The sequence below is a fragment of the Pongo abelii genome, chromosome 8, assembly GCF_028885655.2.
Source record: "Pongo abelii isolate AG06213 chromosome 8, NHGRI_mPonAbe1-v2.0_pri, whole genome shotgun sequence".
Lineage (NCBI taxonomy): Eukaryota > Metazoa > Chordata > Mammalia > Primates > Hominidae > Pongo > Pongo abelii.
Window position 1 is genome coordinate 98,825,869 of NC_071993.2, and position 27,727 is coordinate 98,853,595.

The 27,727-nt window shown below is 41.1% G+C and overlaps 1 protein-coding gene across 14 annotated transcripts in view; it reads right to left on the reverse strand.

Annotated features, from left to right (window-relative positions):
- Positions 1-1,412: 1,412 nt before the first annotated feature.
- CPEB3 (cytoplasmic polyadenylation element binding protein 3) overlaps positions 1,413-27,727 on the reverse strand; it is a 240,203-nt gene continuing 213,888 nt past the window's right edge. For all 14 annotated transcript variants that reach the window (XM_054522629.2, XM_054522627.2, XM_054522633.2 and 11 more), the window contains one exon: positions 1,413-5,557. In XM_054522629.2, the coding sequence (XP_054378604.1) occupies positions 5,330-5,557 (228 nt within the window). In that variant the 3' untranslated portion in view covers positions 1,413-5,329. The remainder of the gene's footprint in view (positions 5,558-27,727) is intronic.

A 27,727-nucleotide genomic window follows, 5' to 3' on the forward strand; every position in this document is an offset into this window, starting at 1 on the left:
TTATTATAAAAGAAAAAAAAACAAAGAAATGTTAGCTGACATACCATACAAGCTAGTGAAAAGCAACAATCCATTCAAATAAGCCAGTTTTAACAAAAAGATACATTTTTTTCACTAATCTGTGACTAATCTTTCACTCAAACCTTGCAAGTAGAGATGTCACAATACTCAAATATTTAGGTAGGAGCTTTACCCAGTTAAATGCCATTTTTGTTGCTAATATAATAGATAAAATGAAAACTAGCAGTTATTTGCTAATTGCATAAATGCAGTACATTCTGCATTAGCCCATGCCTCACTAACAAGCTATAAAACACAAGATATAGGCAGAAATCTAAGCATAATCTTTATACCACTAAGCAAGAATTTTCCAATTTCTTTTCTTCTGTTCCTAATCATTTATTTGTAGTTAATGTAAAATTCCAACCAGTAGTACCCAATTTGAGTTAAAATTTTACATCACAACTTGATCTAATCTATATATTATTTACAAAACTGAATACATAGAGCGTACCCAAGACCAACTCTGGACACAAGTTTCTCTGAGTTATTGATGAACCTCGCCTCTTTAGCGATGGAGCTGAAAGAGGCCATCAACCACTAGCAGAAACATATCATCTATCTGGAGCAAGTCATTGGCTGTTCTGTTTACGCAACACCAGTTTTGCAGTTGTAGTTTTTGCTTTGACTGTAGGTGCTATTGCAATGACACGTTAATGACTGTGCCTTAACTGCCCAGCTTCCAGGTGAGGAGGGTGTTAAAAAGCAGCAGCAGAAAGGCAGACAGATCATGCACACAGTTGCCACAATGAAAGGCAAACAAGGGGCACCAGAACAGGAAGCAGGCATGGGTGTGGAGGAAGATGCAACCCGACACATAGTCAGGGTCCACAGACAGTGGTGACATCCGAGTGTGCTTCCTCAGTGCCACCAACTGAGCCTTACAGGGAGGCAGCATGAGTGAGACCCTGCAGGTGAGGTCTGCAGTACATCACAAAGGCGGTGTCCTCTTAGCAACTTCCTGTATGACTCCGATATCACCACTGTCAGTGCACATAAAAGATTCGGCCTGGGAGAAAGGCACTGTCTCACACAAGGACAGCAGTTGGTGGCAGGTTCTCTCTCTCTCTCTCTCTCTCTCTCACACACACACACACACACACACACACACACACACACACGACATAATGAAGACTTAGAGGGGAAAAAGCAATGAAACATTCTGTTGACTTAGCCAGATTTTAAACCCAGTGGTATTTCGGTTGGGTGACTTCATTCTCAGGGCCACAGGTTTGGCTGCACCTGGTGTTGTATAAATCCACCATGACATCCCTAGAGAACTGCACTGTGACATCCCTAGTCTTACACTAAACCACTGTGATAAAGGAAAAGGCTTCTCAAAATCTCACATGTTCTGCTCATTCTGTCAGTTTATTACCCAATTATCCATTACATTTCCAATCACTTTACATAACCAACCATTTTCATCGTTGTCACACTATTGTAAACCACATCAGCAAGTTAATACATAAAGCTTTGCATTTCAAAAAACTAGACACTTTAGTAACAATATTACAAAGGTTTTAGCTTCAAAAATAACTGAAAATGAAAAAAATAAACTTTTAAAGAATTAGCATCATAAAATTAATTTATTCCAATAAAAATACAAAATAATATTATGACATTGACCAGATATGAAAGTCCCTCCCAGAAACAACTCTATTAATGATTGAGAAAGCACTCCTTAAAGAAAATACGAAATAAAATGAAAAATATGTAAATATGTTTAATTTTTTTCTTAGCAAAAAATCTTTCTAAAAATAACAATGAAAATTTGTCTCAGTACAAAGGCTACATTACTATTGAAAAAATACCAGCATGAAGAAAAGGTACATATTTGACAGTAGAAAAATGATTTCAGTGAATCACAATGTCTAAAGTTTGCAATGAAAATAAATCTGCAATAAAGATTTATGCCTTTTTTCTTTTCTTTTTTTTTCTATTTTTTATACAAACAGTACAAACAGTATTGCACATAACAACAAATAGTCGAGGTTAGGTTATAGCCTTCAAAAAATCGACTAGTTCAAGTGTCACACCAAGGAAAGGCCACAGCAGGACCTGTGTTACCCAGGGGCTTCCCAGTCAAGTTGCAGGTCAGAACACCTCTGTGTTTTAAAAAATAATTTTTTTGAAGGACCCTCTCTTTTAATATAACATTAACAACTTGGGGGCACATTTATTTACAAAACAAAAGGGAACATGTTATAATTTAATAAACTAAAAAAGTTCTCTTTAAAAAAATACAAACAGAAGAACTCTTTCACAATCCTGGTCAGTCGCGCACAATCAACACTTGATTAGAAATATACAAATTAAGGGAAAGTAGTTTCCACCATCTATTCACAACTTTCAGCACCAAATGGAGTTTATTTTTTGTAACCTATTCTTCAGGACAATGTTTTTTGCCTTCACTTTAGCTTTATGCTGTACAATCTTCCAGCTTTTTAAAAAATCTCAGTGTTATTTTAATACATGAAAGAGGGGTGCTTCTTCAAAAAGTTTTGCTTCTTTCACATAATTAGGTAGATTTCTGTAGGTTAGATATGATCTTTAATATTATAGTTATAAAGCTCTAACTTCTTCATTTTCAAAAAACACAAATAAGCATGAAAAAAATAAAGTTACCCATCTGTTAAATCATTTTCTTGCAGAATTAAATTAATATATATTTTTCTGAATAAACTTACTTAGAAAATATCATTTTCTTTCCTATATTTCAAAATTGAGGTATTGCAAAAGATCATGTCAGTCAGAAAGCATGCCTTTTTCCTTAAAAAAAAAAAAAAAAATCTGCCAACTTTTGAAAACTGTCTAGAATACAAAAAGTAGTAGTGCATAACAAAATTTCTTGTACAGGTGAAAAAAAACCCACAAACATAGAAAAAAAACAAACAAAACCACACCTGGGCTGGAAAAAAGCAATTATTACCAAAAAGCGTCAAAAAGGGGAGGATTCTAAAATAAGCATTTTTAATCCAGTAAAAAACTATTTTGTTTTTCCTTTTTGAAAACAAACTATAGCTTGAGAGCCAGTAATTGCAACTAAACATGGGAGAACAAAACAAAAACAAGCAACACTAACTTAAGACAGTACAAGGACATCACAGCACAGAAAACACAGCAACTTAAATCTATTCTGCAGTGTCATATCCAGTCAGATTGTCCCCAGAATTCCAAAACATAGGAAGAAGATTAAAAAAAGATTTACATAGTCTTGCAATCATTGTGTGTGTTTATATATTACTATCTGCAGCCCAAGGGTGAATGCTAGAAAAATGTCCACGCTAGTGCTAGCAGGCCTTCATTCTAGACCACACTAGTGCTAGCAGGCCTTCATTCTAGACCACACTAGTGCTAGCAGGCCTTCATTCTAGACCACGCTAGTGCTAGCAGGCCTTCATTCTAGACCACGCTAGTGCTAGCAGGCCTTCATTCTAGACCACGCTAGTGCTAGCAGGCCTTCATTCTAGACCACGCTAGTGCTAGCAGGCCTTCATTCTAGACCACGCTAGTGCTAGCAGGCCTTCATTCTAGACCACGATAGTGCTAGCAGGCCTTCATTCTAGACCACGCTAGTGCTAGCAGGCCTTCATTCTAGACCACACTAGTGCTAGCAGGCCTTCATTCTAGACCACGATAGTGCTAGCAGGCCTTCATTCTACTCAAGCTTAACAGGATAAATCCAGGGAATTAAGTAGTTAGTTTCTCACCCAGACAACCAACTCTGCCCAGGCCATCTTATTCTGTACAGACATTTCTTTAGCATCACCATTACACAACTTTCTTAAAAATGTGCCTAGTTTGTCAATCTGACAACTTATCTCTATATCCTGTATATATTCTTAGTGTTTGTAAGCTAAGATGAGCTCTTTGGTTTTCTGGACAAGGTCTGAAGCTATGTAAAATGGTGCAAGCACTAAGAGATTGTAACTAAGAGCTCATGTGTTAGTTTATAATATATCAGTTATGAACTGTCAAGTTCGTTAATGTCTGACAGAGGCTTTAAACAGTTAAGTTTGATCACAGTTAGACATAATCACTTTACTATATAAAATAAATTGCACAATATATAACAGAGCACCGCAAAGTACTTCATCTACCATCCACAAATTTGCTTGAAGAATATCCTACACCTAGGTTTTATATCGGTTGTAATATAGGTCATTCTGTTATGGGCTCTTCCCATTCAAAGCATTCCATTTATTGAGGCATGCCTTCCTCCGGTCAATTACCAATTCTTCGAATGAAAAAAACTTTTTTTTTAAAAATGAGTATTTTTATAGCTTATATAGATTCTTAATTTGTGCATTGTGGGAACGTTTTATACTAGACATTGGATATAAAATTTATTGCATGCAGCAACCTGATTAAGTAAACATGCAGTCAGAAATAGTGACCTTCCACCGAAGCTTTCTGAAGTCTATTCTGATCTCCGTTCGGCAGCTGACTGTATCCCTAAAATCACAAAAGTGTGTTGTTGGGTTTTTGTGTTTAATCGATATCTTAGCCTGAATAGAGTATTATGGTATTAATAATACCATTTTAATAGCAGCAAAAGCTATTGCAGCATAAATTTACATAATACTAAAAGATCTAACCAAAATCCTCGGCAAAACAAAAATCAAACATGAAGGAAAAATAAAAGATCCAGCTTATGAGGTATCCTTACAAGTCAAAATAGAGAGCAACTAAAGGCTTATTTTCATGAAGGGTTATCCTTACTCTAAGTGACCCGAACTAATGATTGCTGAATTGTTGTGAAGTTTTTGCTACATCTGCCACCTACTCACGAGTATTACCTTTGGTAAGTCTTGTCCTAGGGGCAACTCTCTAAGTTTCTGAAAATAAGTGCATGCTCCAGTTCAAAACAATCAGAACAACACCACCACAACAACAAACAAAAGAATCACAGACAGTAGCCTGACGGCCGCTGATGAGAATGGCAGTCTACATACTGTCACGAGTGACAAATCAGATATAAAAAATTAAGGTACCAAGCAGACAAAGGTGTGAATCAAAGTGCAAATCAGTACCATTCTACACTCTGCAATTCTGCATTATACTGGACACTGAGTTCAGTAATATGACTGTAAATAATAATAATAATAATAATAATAATAATAATAATAATAAAAAGACCCAATTCTTCTTTAAAAATCGAGAACAAATGCACAGATTTCCAGAACACTGTAAGCCCTGAGGCAGTGCCCTCTCTTTTCCCTCCTTGTTATCTACTCCAGTACTTGTGGCTGGGTCGGCCCGTGGCTCAGCTCCAACGGAACGGGACGTGACGAGGGCGGTCGCCTCCCTCCTTCACCAGCGGTTTGTGGAACTCCCGCCCGGCTCGGGAATGTATGCTCGCCCAGCAGTATTCACAGTAATACTGCAGACAGGTGACGTTGGCACAGAAGAACGGGGCAAACTTCCCACCACAGCGTGTGCCCTGGCACTCATCACACATCTGATCATCCAGCACATATGGCTTTACTTCAACCTGGACCCAAAGAGGAAAGACAGAGAAAAATGGTTTAGCAAAGCTTCCTCACATGTCTTGCTTTTGAGAGTTTACACTATAGCTTCATGGTATGTCTCAATCAGACGCTGCTTTCAACTCTGCTGGTACTGGATGGTAGTTGAGAGCATGGGCTTTGGAATAAGCTCCTTGATTTACTTCTTGTGTGATATTAGACAAATTCTTAAAATCTCTGTGCCTCTGTTTGCTCTATCACTGTATCTGTAAAATGGGTATGTTTACACACACATAAACACATTACACACACACACTTGTGTAATCTGTAAATGCGTATAACAGTGTTTACATCAAAGGGTGCTGGGGAGGATTAAGAGGGGCTATGCACGTCAAAGCACATGAGCTGAATCCTGAAAGCCGGGCAGCATCTGACAATGCAGGCAAAGAAGAACGTTGCAGGGAGAGGAAGCAGCCAGGACAAAGGCCATAAGCAGGAGGAGGCAGGCACATCCTTGGGAGATGCTGTGGCTGGAGCCAGGCCCGAGGGCAAGAGGCACAATGAATATGGGAGGAGCTGAAGGGAGATGCTGCTGTGAGGCTGTGCACTCAGTGTCATAATGACACAGCTCCCTGAGACTAACACCCCAATATTGCATACCATGGACTGGAGAGGAAAAGGGACTCACAGCTGAGGTGTTAAGAAGCTACTATAATAATTGGGGCTTTTTTATTTTTGGAACTTTCTCTGTTGCCTTAATCTCCCCTCAACACTGGAAACTTCAATAGAAGACAACTTTTCATCATAGGCCTTTAGGGAACCTTTTTAAATCTAAATGAAGCAAAGCTGCATGACTGAAAACCAAAAAAAGAAAAAAGTTACCACGTTCTCACCCACTTTCCTTTCCTAGAACTTTAGAAAAGAAATATCATTAACTTTATTATTATTTTTTAAATTATTATTATCATTATTTTTTGAGATGGAGTCTCACTCTGTCACCAGGCTTGAGTGCAGTGGTGCGAACTCGGCTCACTGCAACCTCCGCCTCCCAGGTTCAAGTGATTCTCTTGCCTCAGCCTCGCGAGTAGCTGGTATTACAGGAGTGTGCCACCACGCTCGGCTAATTTTTTTCTTTTTTTTTTTTTTTTGAGATGGAGTCTTGCTCTGTCGCCCAGGCTGGAGTGCAGTGGCACAATCTCGGCTCACTGCAAGCTCCACCTCCCGGGTTCACGCCATTCTCCTGCCTTAGCCTCCCGAGTAGCTGGGACTACAGGCACCCGCCACCACACCTGGCTAATTTTTTGTATTTTTAGTAGAGACCGGGTTTCACCGTGTTAGCCAGGATGGTCTCGATCCCCTGACCTCGTGGATCCACCTCCCTTGGCCTCCCAAAGTGCTGGGATTACAGGCGTGAGCCACCATGTCCCGCACACTCGACTTATTTTTTGTATTTTTAGTAGAAACGGGGTTTCACCATGTTAGCCAGGCTGGTCTCAAACTCCTGACCTCAGGTGATCTGCCTGCCTCAGCCTCCCAAAGTGCTGGGATTACAGGTGTGAGCCACCATGCCTGGTCGAAATAGTATCTTATTGTGGTTTTGATATGCATTTTTCTAATGACTGACAATGTTTAGCATTTTTTTCACGTGCTTGTTGTCCATTTGTATATCTTCTTTGGAGATATACAACTCAATGGGGAAATGCATAGAGAATAATTCACATAAGAATTCACAGACAATTCACATAAAAATATTTGTATTAGCTGGTTGTGGTGGGAAGCACCTGCAACCCCAGCTACTCAGGAGGCTGAGGTGAGAGGATCACTTGAGCCCAGGAGTTCAAGCCTGGCCTGAGCAGCACACTGTTTCCCTGGCTCTTAAAGAAAAAAAAAAAAAAGATGTTCATATTTACTTGTAGTCAGGAGAAAAATTGAGGCCATTTTATTCTCATCAGACTGGCAAACATTTAAAAGACTGATAATTATTTCTCATCATTTGCTGATAGAAATATGAATTGCTACAACTTTTTTTTTTTTTGAGACGGAGTCTCACTCTTGTTGACCAGGCTGGAGTGCAATGGTGCAATCTCAGCTCACTGCAACCTCCACCTCCCAGGTTCAAGCGATTCTCCTGCCTCCACCTCCCAGGTAGCTGGGATTACAGGCGCCCATCACCACACCCAAACATAATTTTTATATTTTTAGTAGAGATGGAGTTTCACCATGTTGGCCAGGCTGGTCTCAAATTCCTGACCTCAGGTGATCCACCTGCCTTGGCCTCCCAGAGTGCTGGGATTACAGGCATGAGCCACCACACCTGACCTGCTACAACATTTTTGAAAAGCAAACTAGCAAATTATTCAAATTAAAAATATGTATACCCTTCGACCCAAGAATCCCACAGTTGGATATTGTTCCTGCTGTAATCCCAATGCTCGGAAATATAACCACCAGATGTGAGGACATATGTAAAGTATATCTATTGCAAGACTTGTCCACAATGGCAAAAAATCAGAAACAAAGTAAATGTCTACCTACAGGGAAACACTTGAATAAAATGTGGGTTATCTATTCCCATGGAATATCATGCAGCCATGAAAAAGACTTAATTAGTGCTCCATCAGTTGATGAGAAAAGATTTCCATTACACAGGGACATCAGGACTAAGTGGAATGATGGATACAAATACCTACTGCAAGCTGTAAAATGCTGAACAAACATATGTAAGGTCATGTAATACATTTGTGCTGATATTTGAAAATGCAGTATTAATAAAACAGCACCTTCTGTCTATTTGGGCTTCCAACTAAGCTTGGTAACAATGCTCCTTACTGGCTGAAGGGTTTTGAGGGATCTAGTCTACATAGTACTTCAGATGTGTCATGAAGGTTTTCATAACTGCCTCGAGGCCAGAGGCACAGAGTGATGCCTTTCTTAGGGAATAACATATACCTCAAGTTATTATTCCAGAAACCAGGCACTTCTCCTTTTTGGTGCCAAAATATCTTGAATGTTGATGTTTTTTGATGAAAATCTTGCTAAAATGTACTACTCCCCCACCCCCTCTTAAGCAGGAGACATTACGAACATTCTTCATAAGGAATGCCAAGTAATACAATGCAGTAGAGAGTTTTCACATTTTCTGCCGGCCCCCTTCAAAATCTGGTGGTCTGCTATCATATCTAAAACACCTTCCAAACACCTCTTTTAAGTTTGCAATTTCCCATCATTTTCATTTTGCCTAGAAAGCTAGAAAAATCAAGTTTGTGAAGAGCTGAACATTAAATGCCAATAGATATGACTCTTAATATGGTGAAAAAAAATAGGCTGGGTGCAGTGGCTCATGCCTGTAATCCCAACACCTTGGAAGGGTGAGGCAGGAGGATCCTTTGAGCCCAGGAGTTTGAGACTAGCCTGGGCAACAACAACAAAAAAATTAGCCATGTGTAGTGGTATGCACCTGTAGTCCCAGCTACTTGGGAGGCTGAGGCGGGAAGATCCCTTGAGCCCAAGAGATAGAAGCTGCAGTGAGCCAAGATTGTGTCATTGTACTCCAGCCTGGGTGACACAGTGAGACTCTGTCTCAAAAATACATATATTTTTATATATAATATAAAATAATAATAAAAATAAACAAAGAACGTGGCTTTTGGATTGTGACTGTGCTCTCAGGGGCCTTTCCTGAAAGCTTCCAGAGGGCAGTCTTCCAGATGAGTGAGAGTGCTGTCCCTGCAGAGCTGCTCCTGCACCTGTTTATGAGGTGTTGTCTGAAGAGCAGAGGCTTGCCCAAAGACAAGACACACACCACGATGATCCACAAACACAGATGTGCAAGTTAGCTACTACGACCTCTCAAACAGCAACAGTCAAACAGTATTTCTGGATTGAAATCAACAGAAGACAGGCAGAGCAAGATGGAAGAATAGAAGTCTCCACCCATCAACCTCCACCAGACCCGTGCCCCACAAGAACAGGAAGTTAATAACTATCTACACAGAAAAAAACACCTTTAGAAGAGCCAAAAATCAGGTAGGCCCTCGTAGTACTTGGCTTTATCTTCATATTGCTGAAAGAAGCACTGAAGAGTCAGAAAAATAGTCCCGAATCACCACGCATTTAAACCAGCCAAGCCTGAGGGGAATCTCCAATTCCAGCAGTGGGAACTTGAGTTCCCCCAAACCTCACCACCATGGGCTACAGTGCTCTGTGTCTCTAAATCAACTTGAATGTCAGTCTAGGCCATAAAGACTGCAACACTTAGGTAAGTCCTAGTGCTGAACTAGGCCCAGAAACAGTGGATTCGTGGGGCACGTGGCCTACTGAGACATCAGCCAAGGGAGTGCGGGCATCACCCCTGCCCTAACCCCAGGCCGCACAGCTCATGGCTCCGAAAGAGATCTCTTCCTTCAGTTTGAGGAGAGGAGAGGGAAAAGTGGGAAGAGCTTCGTCTTGCATCTTGGATACCAGCTCAGCCACAGAAGGATAGGCCTCAGTCAGAATTGTGAAGTCCCTTTTCCAGGCCCTACCTCCCAGGTGACATTTCTAGACACACCTTGGGCCAGAAGGGAACCCACTGCCTTGAAGGAAGGACCCAGTCCTGGCAGCATTCATTACCTGCTAGCTGAAGAGCCCTTGGGCCCTGAATAGCCAGCAGTGACACCCAGGACCTTGGGTGAGCCTCTGAGACTTGCTGGCTTCAGGTACCAGTACGGCCACAGTTGGGTAGAGCACTGGGCAGGCTCCTGGGGTCCCCAGCTCTAGGACTTGACTCTTGAATGGCATTTCTGGACCTGCCCTGGGCCAGAGGGGAGCCCAGTGTCCTGAAAGATGGGTTGCAGGCCAGGCAGTGTTTACCATGAGCTGACTTAACAGCCCTAGGGCCTTAACGGCCTGGCAGTACTTCTGATGGCTTGGGGTGGCGGTGGCTGAAAAGTGAGACTCCTCTGCCTTTGGAAAGGGGAGGGAAGAATGGGAAAGACTGCAATTGTGGTTTGAGTGCCAGCTCGGTCACAATACAATAGAATACCAGGTAGACTTCTAAGGTTTTCCACTTTAGTACATGATGCCCGGAGAGCACCTCTGAGTCTGCCCAGGGGCTTGGGGAACCTCGCTGCCCTAAAGGGAAAGCCACAAGCCTGGCTGGCTTTGCGACCTGCTGATAGTAGCGCCCCAGGGCCCTGAGCGAACACAGGCAGTAACCAGGGAGTGGTTATGGCAGGCCTTAGGCAAAAGCCAGTACTGTGCTGGCTTCAGGTCAGACACAGCACAGTCAGAGTGGTGGTGGCCACAGGGGTGCTTGTGTCACTCCACCCCCAGCTTTAGGTGGCTGAGAACAGAGAGACTGTTAGTTTGGGAGAAAGTAAGGGAAGAGAACAAGAATCTCTGCCTGGTAATGCAGAGAATTCTCCCAGATCTTGTCCAAGACCATCAAGGCAGCACCTCTATGAGTCTGCAGGAACCACAGCATTACTGGGCATGGGTGACCCCTAAAGCAGAAACAGCTTAGAATACAACACCCAAGTCCTTTCACATATCTGGAAAACCTTCCCAAGAAGGACAGGTATAAATAAGCCCAGACAGTGAAGACTACAATAAATACCTAATTCTTCAATGCCCAGACACCAAAGAACATCTACTAGCATCAACACCATCCAGGAAAACATGACCTCACCAAATAAACTAAATAAGGCACCAGGGACCAATCCTGGAGAAACAGAGATATGTGACCTTTCAGATAGAGAATTCAAAATAGTTGTGCTGAGGAAACTCAAAGAAGAGACAAAGTTCACTATATATGATAAAGGGGTCAATTCAACAAGAGGATATCGCAATTTTAAATATATATTCGGGCCAGGCACAGTGGCTCATGCCTGTAATCCCTGCACTTTGGGAGGCCAAGGTGGGTGGATCACCTGAGGTCAGGAGTATGAGACTAGCCTGGCCAACATGGCAAAACCCCGTCTCTACTAAAAAATACAAAAAAAAATTAGCAGGCATGGTGGCAGGTACCTGTAATCCCAGCTACCCAGGAAGCTGAGGCAGGAAAATTACTTAAACCCCAGAGGTGGAGGTTGCAGTAAGCTGAGATCGCGCCACTGCACTCCAGCCTGGGCGACAGAACAAGACTCCATCTCAAAAATACATACATACATACATATATACATATATATAAATTAATTATATATATATACACCCAACACTGGAGCACCCAGGTATAGAAGGTAAATATTAGTGCTAAAGAGAAAGATAGGCCCCAATACAATAATAGCTGGAGACTTCAACACCCTACTTTCATCACTGGCTAGATCTTCTAGACCAAAAATCAATAAAGACACATCTTTATTGATGAAAGATGCAGATTTAATCTACACTACTGAACAAAGGGATCTAATAGATATTTATAGAACATTTCATCCAAAAGCTACAGAATACACATTCTTTTCCTCAGCACATGGATCATCCTCAAGGATAGATCATATGTTAGGTCACAAAGTAAGTCTTAAAACATTCAAAAAAATTGAAATAATATCAAGCATCTTCTGTAACCACAATGGAATAAAACTGGAAATTAATAACAAGAGGAATTTTGGAAACTATACAAATACATGGGCAGGGCACAGTGGCTCACACCTGTAATCCCAGCACTTTGGGAGGCCAAGGCAGGTGGATCACTTGAGGTCAGGAGTTTGAGACCAGCCTGACTAACATGGTGAAACCCCGTCTCTACTAAAAATACAAAATTAGCCAGGCATGGTGGCACATGCCTGTAATCCCAGCTACTTGGGAAGCTGAGGCAGGAGAATCGCTTGAACTTGGGAGGTGGAGGTTACAGTGAGCCGAGATATCGCGCCATTGCACTCCGGCCTGGGCGACAAAAGTGAAACTCTGTCAAAAAAAAAAAAAAAAAACACACACACAAAGAAAAAACAAATACATGGAAATTAAGCAATATGCTCCTGAATGACCAGTGGGTCAATGAAGAAATCAAGAAGGAAACTGAAAATTTTCTTGAAACAAATGATAATGAAAACACAACATACCAAAATCTATGGATACAGCAAAAGCAGTACTAAGAGGAAAGTTTATAGTGTAAGCCTACATCAAAAAGGAGGAAAAACTTCAAATAATCTAATGATGAAACTTAACTAGAAACACAAGGGAGAACAAAACCCAAAATTAATAGAAGAAATAATAAAGATCAGAGCAGAAATAAAATGCAATTGAAATGAAAAAGACAATAGAAAAGTTAAACAAAACTGACAAACTTTTAGCCAGACTAAGAAAAAGAAAAGATTCAAATAAATAAAATCAGAAATCACAAGGTCAGGAACTTGAGACCAGCCTGACCCACATGGTGAAACCCTGTCTCTACTAAAAATACAAAAATTAGCTGGGCATAGTGGCATGCACCTGTAATCCCAGCTACTGGGGAGGCTGAGGCAGGAGAATCAGTTGAACCCGGGAGGCGGAGGTTGCAGTGAGCCAAGATGGCGCCACTGTAATCCAGCCTGGTGACAGAACGAGACTCCTCAAAAAAAAAAAAAAAAATCAGTCAATCATATCAACAGAATGGAGGATAAAAACCATATTATCATTTTAATTGATGCAGAAAAAGTATTTGATAAAATTCAAAATCCCTTCATGACAAAAACCCTCGGCTGGGTGTGGTGGCTCACTCCTGTAATCCTAGCACTTTGGGAGGCCGAGGTGGGTGAATCACTTGAGGTCAGGAATTTGAGACCAGCCTGGTCAACATGGTGAAACCCCGTCTCTACCAAAAATATAAAAAAATTAGCCAGGCGTGGTGGCGCACACCTGTAACCCCAGCTACTTGGGAGACTGAGGCATGAGAATCCAGGAGGTGGAGGTTGCAGTGAGCCAAGATCATGCCACCACACTCTAGCCTGGGTGACAGAGCAAGACCTTGTCTAAAAAATATATATATAAATCAAAATAGATTAAAATCTTAAATCTAAAACCTCAAACTATGAAGCTACTAAAGGAAAACACTGGGAAAAATCTTTAGGACACTGGTCTTGGCAAAAATTTCTTGAGCAATACCCCCCAACAAACAGACAACCAAAGCAAAAATGGAAAAATAGGATCACATCAAGTTAAAAAACTTCTGCACAGCAAAGGATAAAATCAACAAAGAGACAACCCACTGAATGGGAGAAAATATTTGCAAACTACCCATCTGACAAGGGATTCATAACCAGAATATGTAAGGAGCTCAAACAACTCTATAGGAAAAAAATCTAATAATCCAATCAGATATGGGCAAAAGATTTGAACAGACATTTCTCAAAAGAAGACATACAGATGGCAAATGGAATATGAAAAGGTGCTCAACATCACTGATCATCAGGGCAATGCAAATCAAAACCACAATGAGATACCATCTCACCTCAGTTAAAATGGTTTATATCCAAAAGACAGGCAATAGCAAATGCTGGTAAGGATGTAGAGAAAAGGGAACCCTTGTACACTGTTGGTTGGAATGAAAATTGGTACAACCACCACAGAGAACAGTTTGGAGTTTCCTTAGAAAAGTAAAAATTGAGCTACCATATGATCCAGCAATCCCATTGCTGGGTATATACCCAAAAGAAAGGACATCAGTCTATCAAAGAGATATCTACACTCCCATGTTTGTTGCAACACTGTTCACAATAGCTAAAATTTGGAAGCAACCTAAGTGTCCATCAACAGATGAATGGGCCGGGTACGATGGCTCACACCTGTCATCCCAGCACTTTGGGGGGCCAGGGCAAGCGGATCACCTGAGGTCAGGAGTTCAAGATCAGCCTAGACAACACAGTAAAACCCAGTCTCTACTAAAAATACAAAAATTAGCTGGGTGTGGTGGCGGGTGTCTGTAATCCCAGCTACCCGAGACACTGAGGCAGAAGAATCACTTGAACCCAGGAGGCGGAGGTTGCAGTGAGCCAAGATGGCGCCACTGCACTCCAGCCTGGGTGAAAAGAGTGAAATTCTGTCTCAAAAAAAAAAAATATGAATAGATAAAGCAAAGGTGGAACATATATACAATGGAGTTCCATTCAGCCATAAAAAAGAATAAGATCCAGCCATTTGCAACAACATGGATAGAACTGGAGATCACTATGTTAAGTGAAATAAGCCAGACACAGAAAAACAAACATCACATGTTCTCACTTATTTGTGGGATCTAAAAATCAAAACAATTGAACTCATGTACATAGAGAGTAGAAGGATAGGCTGGGAAACGTAGTGGGGAGCTATGGTGGGGCAGGAGATGGAGATGGTTAATGGGTACAAAAAAATCAGAAAGAATGAATGAGACCTACTATTTGATATCACAACAGGGTGACTGTAGTCAATAATAACTTAATTGTATATTAAAATAAGGAGTGTAATTGGATTGTTTGTAAGTCAAAGGATGAATGTTTGAGGGGATGGATACCTCATTCTCTATGATATGCTTGTTTCACATTGCATACCTATATCAAAATATCTACTATCTACACCCACTATGTATAAAAATATGGCTTGGCACAGTGGTGCACATCTGTAACTCCAACACTTTGGGAAGCGGAAGCGGTTGGATCACTTGAGGTCAGGAGTTTGAGACCAGTCTGGTTAACATGGTGAAACCCAATCTCTACTGAAAATACAAAAATTAGCCAGGTGTGGTGGTGGTGCCTGTAATCCCAGCTATTCCAGAGGCTGAGTGAGGCAAGAAAATCACTTGGACCTGGGAAGCGGAGGCTGCAGTGAGCCGAGATCACACCACTGCACTCCAGCCTGAGCGACAGAGTGAGACCCTGTCTCAAAAAAAAAAAAAAAAATTAGCCAGGCATGGTGGCACACACCTATAATCCCAGCTACAATTACCAACAAAAATAAAAAATAAAAATAAATAAATAGTTAAAGAATAAAAGCACATAAGGAACCAAAAACAAACAAACAAAAAAACAAAAGAGAAGTAGCTGCATGAAGGATATGGGTGTTTAGGTTGGCTCGTACTAAAAGGTGATTATTTTGGGTCAAGTGGATTCACCCACATGACTAGTATTTATGGAGTGCCTGTTTCTTGTCAGTCACCTTATTAAAACTGAAATGAATTGTAGACCAATACAAAGTTCTTTCCTAAAATAACTTATGCTCTATAAAAGAGTTTCTGAAAAGCATTCCCAAACCATTTGTGGTTTTTGCCATATCCCAGTGCCATCTATACTATTACCTAATATTTTAGTAGATTATCCAAATTAACTCTATTTTTCCCAACAAACAAATATATAACAAAATAAAAACTGGCTTATCTGTTAACCACTACAATTACTTGGAATATCATTAACCTATGACACTTTGGACATACCAGTCTGGTGGGATCACGTTACTGATCTAATACCATTAAAGCTCAAATACTAGAGTCCCATGCAAATCTGATCACATCGTTAAGCTGAACCTCTGTTTCAAAGGGCCTTGCAGGCAAAGGAGATGAGACCTACCTACGGAGAGACACTTAGATTCCTACTCATAAGCCTAATGGAGATGACTATACCCAAAGTGCTGAAGAATACATGTAATTTACTGATGAGCTTGTAACCACTAAGGATAAGATGGATTGATATGGAGCCTTAATGAGTGGCTAGAGAAGATGGTAAAGGGAATAATATAGTTAGAATGCTACAGACAAAGAGAAAGCCATACTTTTTAACAAACTGATCTCAATGCTTAATTGTTTTGTTTCTAACAAGCTAGAGAAAATATTTCCGTCTGCAGTCATTTTGTTATTACTCAAAAAACTGACCTCCTGAAGTAAATAAAGCAATGGCTAAACAACTCTTAGCGGCAGAGAATAGACACTGGGGAGACCACAAACTATTCGCAGGTGCAGAATTCCTTCTCAGACCTCAAAAGTTGTAGTAATAGAAAGGAGGCATTGGCCAAGGTCAGGCTAAGTTTGAGTTATGTACTAAAAGTTCTATTAAGGACAGCCAAAGACTGGCCTCTGTTACAGTCTGTCTTTGGTGGTGGGAACAATCAAATAAATCAGTCAGACACCGGCCGGACCCGGTGACTCACGCCTGTAATCCCAGCACTTTGGGAGGCCAAGGTGGGCAGATCATGAGGTCAAGAGATCGAGACCATCCTGGCCAACATGGTGAAACCCCTGTCTCTACTAAAAATACAAAAATTAGCCAGGTGTGGTGGCGTGCACCTGTAGTCTCAGCTACTTGGGAGACTGAGGCAGGAGAATAGCTTGAATCCGGGAGGCAGAGGTTGCAGTGAGCCAAGATCACGCCACTGCACTCCAGCCTGGTGACAGACCGAGACTCAGTATCAAAAAAAAAAAAAAAAATCAGTCAGATATCTAGTTATCCTAAGGCACGTAAAGCATGCTTATGGGTGACTAGAAGGCAAGTAGAAGCAAGGATTTCAGATAACAGAATCAAAGTAGACAAGCTGGAAAAAGAAGCAAAGTGAAGCGATATAATTTAATAGGAATAAATCTAAGGCTGGTATCTACTCAGAAAAATTGGCAGCACACAGCCAAAGTGTAGTATTGGGTCAAAAAAAGAAAGAAAGAAAAAAATTGGCAAAAAATTGGTAAGTCAAAGTGTAAAGAAGATGTAGTTAAGCAGCACATCAAGCAAGGCTTTAACTCAAAGAATCAGGAATATGAAGAGGCTGACAAAAGAACAAACCTAATCTAAGGATCTGTTGCAGGTCATAAGAAGGAAAACAATGAACTGGAGGTCATGGGTGTGAAGGGCAGAAGAGATGTGTAGAGTTGCCATACTATATCAGAGGAAAGAGATAATGACATGAGCACCTCTGTGCTTAAGAAAAATCTAGCAAACAGAGGTCAAGCCAGAGAATACTGGCTCCAGGTGGTGATTTCAGAGAACCCAGAAAATAGAGTAGGTGAGAAGTAGTATGGGGGCTACTTGAATGGAAAACATTAGCTCTGAGGTTGGGTTCCTCTTCTGGCTTCAAAGGAGAGGCTCTCATAATCACATTGTTGGGATAAACTACTGGACACAGGGACTTGAGTGAGTACCTTCTGTCTCTCTCCAGACTACCCAGAGATTTAGGTCAAATGCTACAAGGGGCCATTGCATTGTCAGGCTTTAACAACAGAGGCAAAATATTCAGACCACTGAAAGGAATAGCCAGCTGTACTCTGGGTAAGAAACCTCAACTCTGGCTTTCCATTTTGAGCACCTCACTTTAGAAGGACATGACATTGTCAGAAGGACCTGACTCACTTGGAGATTCTACACTATGCTGGCTGAAAGGAGGCCATGATTCACAATAGAGACATTTATAATATGGCCATAGACATGCACAGCATTTCCAGGATCAGAAGTAGAAACTCCATCCAACTAGAGGCTGCCCCGTGGTCACTGTTTCGTGTGAGCTCAATATACCGTGTGTTTCAGAAATACTCTGATAGCTCTTAGGAATGAACGAATTATATTCATTAAAGAGGTATACCTCAGTAATGAGGAATTTAGTTTCTTTGAGCTTTTCTTTTTTAACTCACTAGGTTACTTTGAGAAATCAGACCATACAAAGTAGTTATCAATGATAAAGAGAAGTGAGAAATCAACTGATAACATAAGCAAGCTGTTGACACAACATTTTCAATTGTTAAAGGCAACACAACAGAGCTAAGTCTAGACACAAGATAAACCAGAGCTCACTGCCATGATAATGTCCCCCATATTGGGTAATCAATGTATTAGTTAAGAAGGTTGCAAATATATGACTCAATCAAGAGAAGAGCATTTCTTTACTTTTTAATTTTTAATTTTACTTTTGAGACAGGGTCACTCGCTCTGTCACCCAGGCTGGAGTGCAGTGGCGTGATCTTGGCTCACTGCAACCTCCATCTCCTGGATTCAAGTGATTCTCGTGCCTCAGCCTCCCAAGTAGCTGGAATTACAGGCATGTGCCACCATGCCTGGCTAATTTTTGTATTTTTAGTAGAGATGGGGTTTCACCATGTTGGCCAGGCTGTTCTTGAACTCCTGGCCTCAAGTGATCTGCCTGCTTTGGCCTCCCAAAGTGCTAGGATTACAGGCATGAGCCACCACACCTGGCTAAAGAGCATTTCTAAAATGAGTATTATTTCTGACCAATAGAGGAAAATTTCAACCCCAGTTCACTGGTTTTTTTTAGACACATTCCTGAGGTCTGAGAAAATCTAAGGGAACATAGCACCTCAAATAAGTTTAATAAATTACATTTAAACTACAATAGCTTCATTTAAATAGTACATCTGGGACTCAGTGCTTTAACATGAGCCCATTTAGAATCAGTTCAAGTCATACTTTGAACTCACACCTGGGTTTTGCCTGTCCTTTAAAAAGTCAGCTCAGCCAGGTGCAGTGGGTCACACCTATAATCCCAGCACATTGGGAGGCCGAGGCGCAGAGATCATTTGAGCTCAGGAGTTCGAGACCAGCCTGGGCAACATGCTGAGACCCCATCTCTAACAAAAACACAAAAAATTGGCCAGGCGTGGTGGTGCACTCCTGTGGTTCCAGCTACTTGGGAGGCTGAGGTGGGAGAATCACTTGAGTCTGGAAGGCAGGAGTTGCTGTGAGCTAAGACTGCACCACTGCACTCTAAACTGGGTGACAGAGTGAGACCTCGTCTCAAAAAAAAAAAAAAAGTCAGCTCAGCCAAAATCCCGAAACTATGACTCTTTAGAGTCAAATCAAGCAGAGATCAGTAATAATGTATCGAAGTTCTCCTTTTTAAAAAATATACTATGCAATGGCTAGGAAAAGAGCAGCACTAAAAACTTGGTTTTAGAACTATTTAACGGAAAAATGTTTAAAAAATTAAGGGTTGGGCTGGGTATGGTGAGGTGTGCCTGTAATCCCAGCTACTTGGGAGGCTGATGCACTTGAGCCCAGGAGTTCAAGTCTAGCCTGAACAGCATCTCCAAAAATAAATAGATAGACAGATAGATAAATAAATAAGTAAATAAATAAAATTAAGGGTTGAGTATAAGTGTCCCTGTTTTCAGATCTGGCCTTAACGTTAACCTGGGCACCCCATGAAAGGGCCCTGGCTGACTTAGGCCATTTCCTAACATCTGGAGCAACATAGCTTCTTGGAAAGCCCATTTATTTGGTGTGCTAAAAGGTTTTAAACATAATGTGATCATAATCTTCTTGGCATGTGTCATACAGTACATCTAGCCAGGCCTAAAAACCACAGTAACCTCATTAATATTCCCACTAAATATGGTGTCTTTCTGGTTGCTAAAGCAGGGCCTCCACCAGCAGACAATACAAAGAATGTCTAAACATAAATTTTGGCTGGGTGCGATAGCTCACACCTGTAATTCTAGCACTTTGGGAGGCCAAAGCGGGCGGATCACTTGAAGTCAGTAGTTAGAAACCAGCCTGGCCAACATGTTGAAACCCCATCTATACTAAAAATACAAAAAACATTAGCCGGGCATGATGGTAGGTGCCTGTAATCCCAGCTACTTGGGAGGCTGAGGCAGGAGAATTGCTTGAACCTGGGAGGCGGAGGTTGCAGTGAGTCGAGATCACGCCACTGCACTCCAGCCTGGGTGACACAGCTGAGACTCCATCTCAAAAAATAAATAAAAATAAATTTTTAGTTTTTCAACTATGAGCTGGAATGCTGTTGTTTAGAAAGCAGATGACAGATGCCTAGAAAATTAAAGTGGCGGCCAGGCACAGTGGCTCACGCCTGTAATCCCAGCACTTTGAGAGGCCGAGGTGGGTGGATCACCTGAGGTCAGGAGTTCGAGACCAGCCTGACCAACATGGAGAAACCCCGTCTCTAATAAAAATACAAAATTAGCCAGGCATGGTGGCGCATGCCTGTAGTCCCAGCTACTTGGGAGGCTGAGGCAGGAGAATCTCTTGAACCTGGGAGGCAGAGGTTGCAGTGAGCCAAGATAGCGCCACTGCACTCCAGCCTGGGCAACAAGAGCGAAACTCTGTCTCAAAGAAATAAAAAAAAGAAAGAAAATTAAAGTGGCAGGCTGGGCACAGTGATGCATGCCTGTAATCTCTGCACTTTGGGAGGCCAAGGCAGGCGGATCACCTGAGGTCAGGAGTTCGAGACCAGCCTGACCAACACGGAGAAACCCTGTCTCTACTAAAAATACAAAATTAGCTGGGTGTGGTGGCACGTGCCTGTAATCCCCGCTACTCAGGAGGCTGAGGCAGGAGAATTGCTTGAACCTGGGAGGCGGAGGTTGCGGTGAGCCAAGATCACGCCATTGCACTCCAGCCTGGGCAACAAGAGCAAAACTCCATCTCGAAAAAATAAATAAATAAAAATAGATAAAATTAAAGTGGCAATGTGAAAACAGCTTTTCCACACCAGCAAAGTTATCCAAAACTCTCAGATATAGCAAATCCACAGTTATTAATTTTAGAAGCAATCTAGGGTAGATTTTTAAAAATCAGAGGGGAAACAATTGGGATTTTATTTTGTTTTTACCTTACAAAGGATGAGACTTACCATTTTTCACATTCTCAAGTGCTAGGGTTATGAAAGATTTTAAAATTACCTTTGTGCCCTTCCCACAGTTTAAGAACTTACTTATTTTCCCATAGCAGGGCTTCTGTGTCAATGCCTCTGCCATATGTTTATGGAGTGCAAAGAGTTCTATGAGGGCTGCTCTGTTTAGCCTTAAGATAATGTTTTCATGAAACACAGAAGGGTGGGCTGATGGTATCTGGCACAGTCTGGTTTCCTGCTATGCTGCTTGGAAATGGGGCTGGAGGTATGGGTATAAATCAGTCCAAAACCAAGTGCTAGTGTCATATGGTGAACAAAGGGCAAGAAAATCGTTAAAAATGTGAAATGCATAACTATGATGGTATCACCCCCTCAGGGTATAGAGATGCAGAGCACCCTGGCTATACCACAACCTCACGGGCCTCTGTTTCCCCTAGCCTATGAGGGGCTTGAACAAGTAGGAATAAGCACTCACCAAAAGACTGCTAACTTACTTCTAACACCTGACTTCTAGAGTTGAATCTGAATGTTCTACTGAGATAAGTATTTAGAAAAAAGGCAATGGACTTTTTTCCAATTCTTTATCTCATAAACAAGCTCTACACTCAACTATGAGCAAGAAACATGAATATTTAAATCACTGTAAAGAGTTTTCATATTAAAAATTATCACAAGTCCAAGGGAGGAGACATGAAAGAACAGAGAAGGACAGGAGAGTCAGAAGTCAGGACTTAGAAGGAGAACCTGGACAAAAGGTTCTATTCCATTCAAAGATCTTTACCTTCCTTTAGATAACCCAAACTCCCTTTAAAAAACTATTTCTAGTCAAGGGCTCTGAGACTCCTAGTACTTCAAAATAAGCCCAGGTAGGATTAGTTCAGATGATATTTGAACTCACTTCTGAGTGTTGCTTCCTCTAGGGTCAAGTCAAACATAGCTATAGACACAGCTAGGAAGCTTTCAAGCCAGGTCAGGCAGGGACCACTGAGAGCAGTAAGATAAAGGCTGGGTTGTATGAATCCCAACTAAGGATAGGAGTAGAAATAGTCTGAGAACAGGTCATCTCATCCTTACTTCTTTTGCTATTGAGCCACTGTATATATTCCCGCTGTGGTCAGGAACAAAGTACAGTATTATCAGCATTTCTGTTAGTATGGTTCCTAACGGAAATATGGGTCATATTAATCTTCATGTAGGCTAAAAATATACAGCCTTTGGTAGTCTAGTAAATGCCCAACATGTGTCAACTAAACAGAGAGAGAGAGAAAAAAAAAGATTAAATATATTAAGTACTTAAGGTACTTGCAAAGAATGGTACAATGGATAAAAGGTCATTAAATAAAAAATTGACTATTCTAAAGAACATGCTACTCAAAGCAAATATTTTGTGCTTAGCTATCACAATGCCTTTTTTGAGACAGGGTCTCACTCTGTCACCCAGGCTGGAGTGCAATGGTGTGATCTCGGCTCACTGCAACCTCCGCCTCCCAGGCTCAAGTGATTCTCCTGCCTTAGCTTCCTGAGTAGTTAGCATTACAGGCACGTACCACTACCGTCCGGCTAATTTTTGTATTTTTAGTAGAGATGGGGTTTCACCATGTTGGCCAGGCTGGTCTCGAACTCCTGACCTCAAATGATCCACCCGCCTCGGCCTCCCAAAGTGCTGGGATTACAGGCATGAGCCACTGTGCCAGCTACAATGTTCTTAAAAAGTATTAGAAAGTCCAAAATTGGCAAACTAAAAGTCGCTCTGGTTCCCAACATGAAGCTAAAATAGAGTCACGGGAACACTTTGTCAATGGTATACTGATTTCAACAACGATTTTTCCTTCTTATATGGAGACATTTTAGATGTGACAGATAATCTCAAAGAATCAAAAAATAATGAATTACAAATATTAAAGGGAATATCAACCACAATGTTAATGCCCCACTACTACATGGACATGCAGTTGTTATTTCCTTGCCCTGTCCGAAACCCTCTGTAGATATAAAATACATGGTAGATGGGACACATTTGGAAAAAAGGGACTAAGAGAAAGGGAAAAACAATCAACTGCTTATTAAGCTTCTGCATTTGAGCACGAAAGAAGGAAAGAAGCTGCAAACACAGTGTTTTTCTCAACTGGGTTCTCTAAAACATTATTTCCAAGAAATGACACATTTTTCCATGATCGAAACAAATTTGTGAAAAACTGCATATTGCCTCCTTCCTGGGTCTTCACAATGAAGATTAGTATATGAAAGATTATAATATGTCATAGAATAAACCAGCCTTTCTTTAAACAAGCATTTCCAAACTCATTAGACACAGCAAAATTTTTTAAATAAAATAGATAATAAAATCCCAGGAGACTCATGTTTTATGGAGCATACTTTAAGAAACATAGAGGAACTAATTGTAGGGACATTTTCCCTAGAATATGGGTAGAGAAGACCTGCCTGCTGAGATCTCTTCCTCTGTTTAAAAAATTCAGATATGGCTGGGCACAGTGGCTCACACCTGTAATCCCAGCACTTTGGGAGGCCGAGGTGGGTGGATTACCTGGGGTCAGGAGTTCAAGGACAGCCTGGTCAACATGGAGAAACCCTGTCTCCATTAAAAATACAAAAATTAGCTGGGCGTGCTGGTGGGTGCCTGTAATCCCAGCTACTTGGGAGGCTGAGGTGGGAGAATCACTTGAACCCAGGAGGTGGAGATTGCAGTGAGCCAAGATCGTGCCACTGTACTCCAGCCTGGGCAACAAAACGAGATTCCATCTCAAAACAACAAGAGCAACAACAAAAATAAAAATAAAAATAAAAAACTCATACATAATCTTCAAGTCAGTGACAGGTTTAAAAAAAAAAAGAACTCAAATAATCAACCAACTTTACCCCGATTTTGCCTGAAATATTTAACTCCCTTTATCACCTGAAATTCCAATTAGATTGTTTTTAATAAGCATCTTCCAGAAGAGTTCAAGTGTTAGTCATCCATGGTTTGACATAAATTAACGTGTTATCAGTGCTATCGTATATTGACAGAGTGCTTTACAGTTTTCAAGAACACTTTCATTTACACACACACACACTTCCTTCAAGCTATATAATAAGTGATACAGTCAAGACTAAAATCCCAGATTGGCTGATTCTTATCTAGTATCCTTTCTACTAGTAAAAATATTTCTATGGGATGTATTGGGAAACTATAACCAATGTCTACTGCATGATGCATTTAAAGTTGCAAAGATCTGATTTACAAACTTCTAGGGGACAACATGACCAAGCTGAGCTAGACAATGGTTGTGTTGGGGGGCAGGGGGAATTGCCCCAGATTTTTATAAACAAATTTTTCATATCTATCAAGTCATATGTTTTTGCTAGGCTAAGGGAGATTCAACTGATTCTACACTTTAAAAATTTTCTTATGACTGGCCAGGAGCGGTGGCTCACGCCTGTAATCCCAGCACTTTGGGAGGCAGAGGCGGGTGGATCACGAGGTCAGGAGTTCAAGATCAGCCTGGCCAAGATGGTGAAACCCCATCTCTACTAAAAACTACAAAAAAAAGTAGCTGGGCGCAGTGGCAGGCGCCTGTAATCCCAGCTACTCGGGAGGCTGAGGCAAGAGAATCACCTGAACCCAGGCAGCAGAGGTTGCAGTGAGCCGAGATCGTGCCACTGCACTCCAGCCTGGGCAACAGAGTAAGACTCCGTCTCAAAAAAAAAAAAAAAAAAAAAAAAATTTTCTCATGACCACACAGAGTAGACAATAGAAAACCAGCCACATAAAAGAATTACCCATTTTCAATGATCTCATTTTCATACTACAAAAATCTTTCATATGTAAATGACCTAGATTTCCATTACATTTAAAAAACTGGATTTAGCAAAGCTTTTACATCTTAAGAGTTCATTTGGCATCACTTCTAAAAATACCACCAGAACACAAAGAATGTGTACAGGTGCCATCTTTGGCTCTTATTGTGTTTAAATACTTTAAACTCAGTTTTTTTACAGAAACACCATTCAAAGGAATATAAGCAAAATTTAATCCTAACCTGTATTTCATTTCAGGTTCAAAATCTTTTCAGTATCAGAGAAAAGATACTGGTAAAAATACTACTTTCAAGACTAAAATGAAAAAAGCCTTCGATCCTTTAAACGAAAAAACATACCCAGTTGTCTACATCTATAAAAGGAACTTAAGTCTTTACATTTGTGTCTTGACTAACATCCAACCAGAATGTTGACAGATTGGCACCTATGTTAACTTTTTTTAAAGTATTAACTTCAACTATTTCATTTTCCCTATATCAAGGATACTTAATGGAACTGAATAAATACTTTAAAAGGGGAAAAAAAAAAGCCAACAATTAGCCTTTGGATGTATGATTAGGCCATAGCACAATTTAAATAGGCCAGGCTCAGCAATAATACAAATCAACATCTGCCTGTACAGCCTAGTAACTTCCCAGAGCACTTCTTCAACTGTCATGGTTTATCTGCGCAATAAAGTGTGAGGTAGTTAGGCTGGTGTTCTTATTACCTCAGGATAATGAAATCAAGCCTCTAAAGGTTAAGCAGTTTGCCCAAGGTCATACCATGATTGGAAAAAGCTAGGAATAGACCCAGATCTCTGAATTCCTAAGCCAGTACTTTTTTTTTTTGTTTGTTTAACTACAGCAATGGTTCTCTAGGAGGTGGGGACAGAGTTGAGTATGGGATGTATCCCCCACTTACATACATAATGATCATGCCTGTAACTGCCCCACTCTATTAGAGTTCTAGGGAGCCTCTGTTACGCACGAGTGTAACATACACCTCAAGTATGTGGAGGCAGAAGAAATGCTGAGAATTATGTGCTGAGTATCATACAACATTGACGTTGTCAACACAGGGACAAATTACCAATTAGCCAATAACTAGTAAACATGAGCCATAAGGTAAGCCTTAATTGATTTATTTCAAGATGCTAACGACTTTTTTCCTTGGAAGTAAAAACTAAGGCATGAATCTGTGTCTTTTTTTTTTTTTTTTTTTTTTTTTTTGAGATAGGGTCTCACTGTGTCACCCAGGCGGGTACAATCGTAGCTCACTGCAGCCTCAAACTCCTGGGCTCAAGGAATCCTCCCATCCCAGTCTCCCAGGTAGCTGGGACTATAGGCATGTGCCACTATGCCCCGCTAATTTTTTTTATTTTTTGTAGAGACTGGGTCTCACTATATTGTCCAGGCTGGTCTTGAACTCCTGGCCTCAAGTGATCCTTCCACCTTGGCCTCCCAAAGTTCTGGGATTACAGGTGTGAGCCAGTGCGCCTGGCCCTATCTGTGTCATTTACAACAAAATGTTTCAGAGGCCAGGCACAGTGACTCATGCCTGTAATCCCAGCACTTTGGGAGGCCAAGGCGGGTTGATCACCTAGGGTTAGGAGTTTGAGACCAGCCTGGCCAACATGGCAAAACCCAGGTTGGAGTTCAGTGGTGCAGTCATAGCTCACTGTAGCCTCAAGCTCCCAGGCTTAATAGATCCTCCTGCCTCAGCCTCCCGAGTAGCTAGGACTACTGGCATGTGTGACCACACCTGGCTAATTTAAAAAACAATTTTTTTTTGGTGAGATGAGGGTCTTGTTATGTTGCCCAGGCTGGTCTTGAACTCCTGGCCTCAAGCTATCCTCCTACCTCAGCCTCCCAAAACATTAGGATTATAGGTGTGAGCCCCTGGATGAGCAGCAAGGCTCAGGAAGGGCGTCCAACGAAGACAGCTCTGCCCTCAATTGTCAAGTATCTTGAGAAAGTTTCCAAACCTCTCTTAGATTCTCCTGTGTGCAAAACAAAGAGGGTTGGACCAGGTCATGCCTAAGGTTAAGTCCAACTTGGGTGTATATAAGTGCCAAAAAACACTTTTGATATTCTAAACAGCGAAATCTAAATTTCTTTAGAGTGTCCTTAACTAAGTAGAAAAAGAAAGCTATGCAAAGTGCTCTCTGGTGGACAGCTGAATATGTGAAAGAATGGTTTAAAAGGTCTTCCCATCTGGGCCATCTCTCTTTTTAACTATTTTTTATTTTTTTTTAAATTAAAAAAATGGTTTTTTTTAAAATTAAAAAAATGGTTTTTTTTTAAGAGAATGAGATCTCGCTACATTGCCCAGGCTGGTCTCAAACCCCTGGCCTCAAGCAGTCCTCCCAGCTCAGCCTTCCAAAGTTCTGGGATTACAGGCATGAGCCACTGTGTCTGGCCTCTTGGGTCACCTCTCAATCATCATTCATTCACTATAATAACTCATTCATGCATTAATTCAAAAATAATTAATGTGTGTCCACTAGGTGTCAGGCATTGTGTATACCGTAGTTAAATTAAAAGACAGTTATTGCCCTCCTGAATTTGTATCATCTAACAGAGTAGATGGACATTAAACAAAGCATTATTTCATTATACTGGCACTTAATGCTACAAATGAATGGTAGACATGCATTATGACAACAATCTATCGGGGAGGTATAAGCTCCAATGAAGAAAGGATTCTTAAAAATATCACAATTAAGCTGAGACCTGAAGGAAAAGTGGGTATTAGCCAGGCAACGTATGTATAATGACCCTGAGAAATAGGGGAAAAGGCCAGCTGTGGCTGGCTCAAGATAAGGAAGAGAGAAGTGAGTGGTAAGGCAGAAGTACATAGTACATGAAGGGTCATTTAGGCAATTTTAA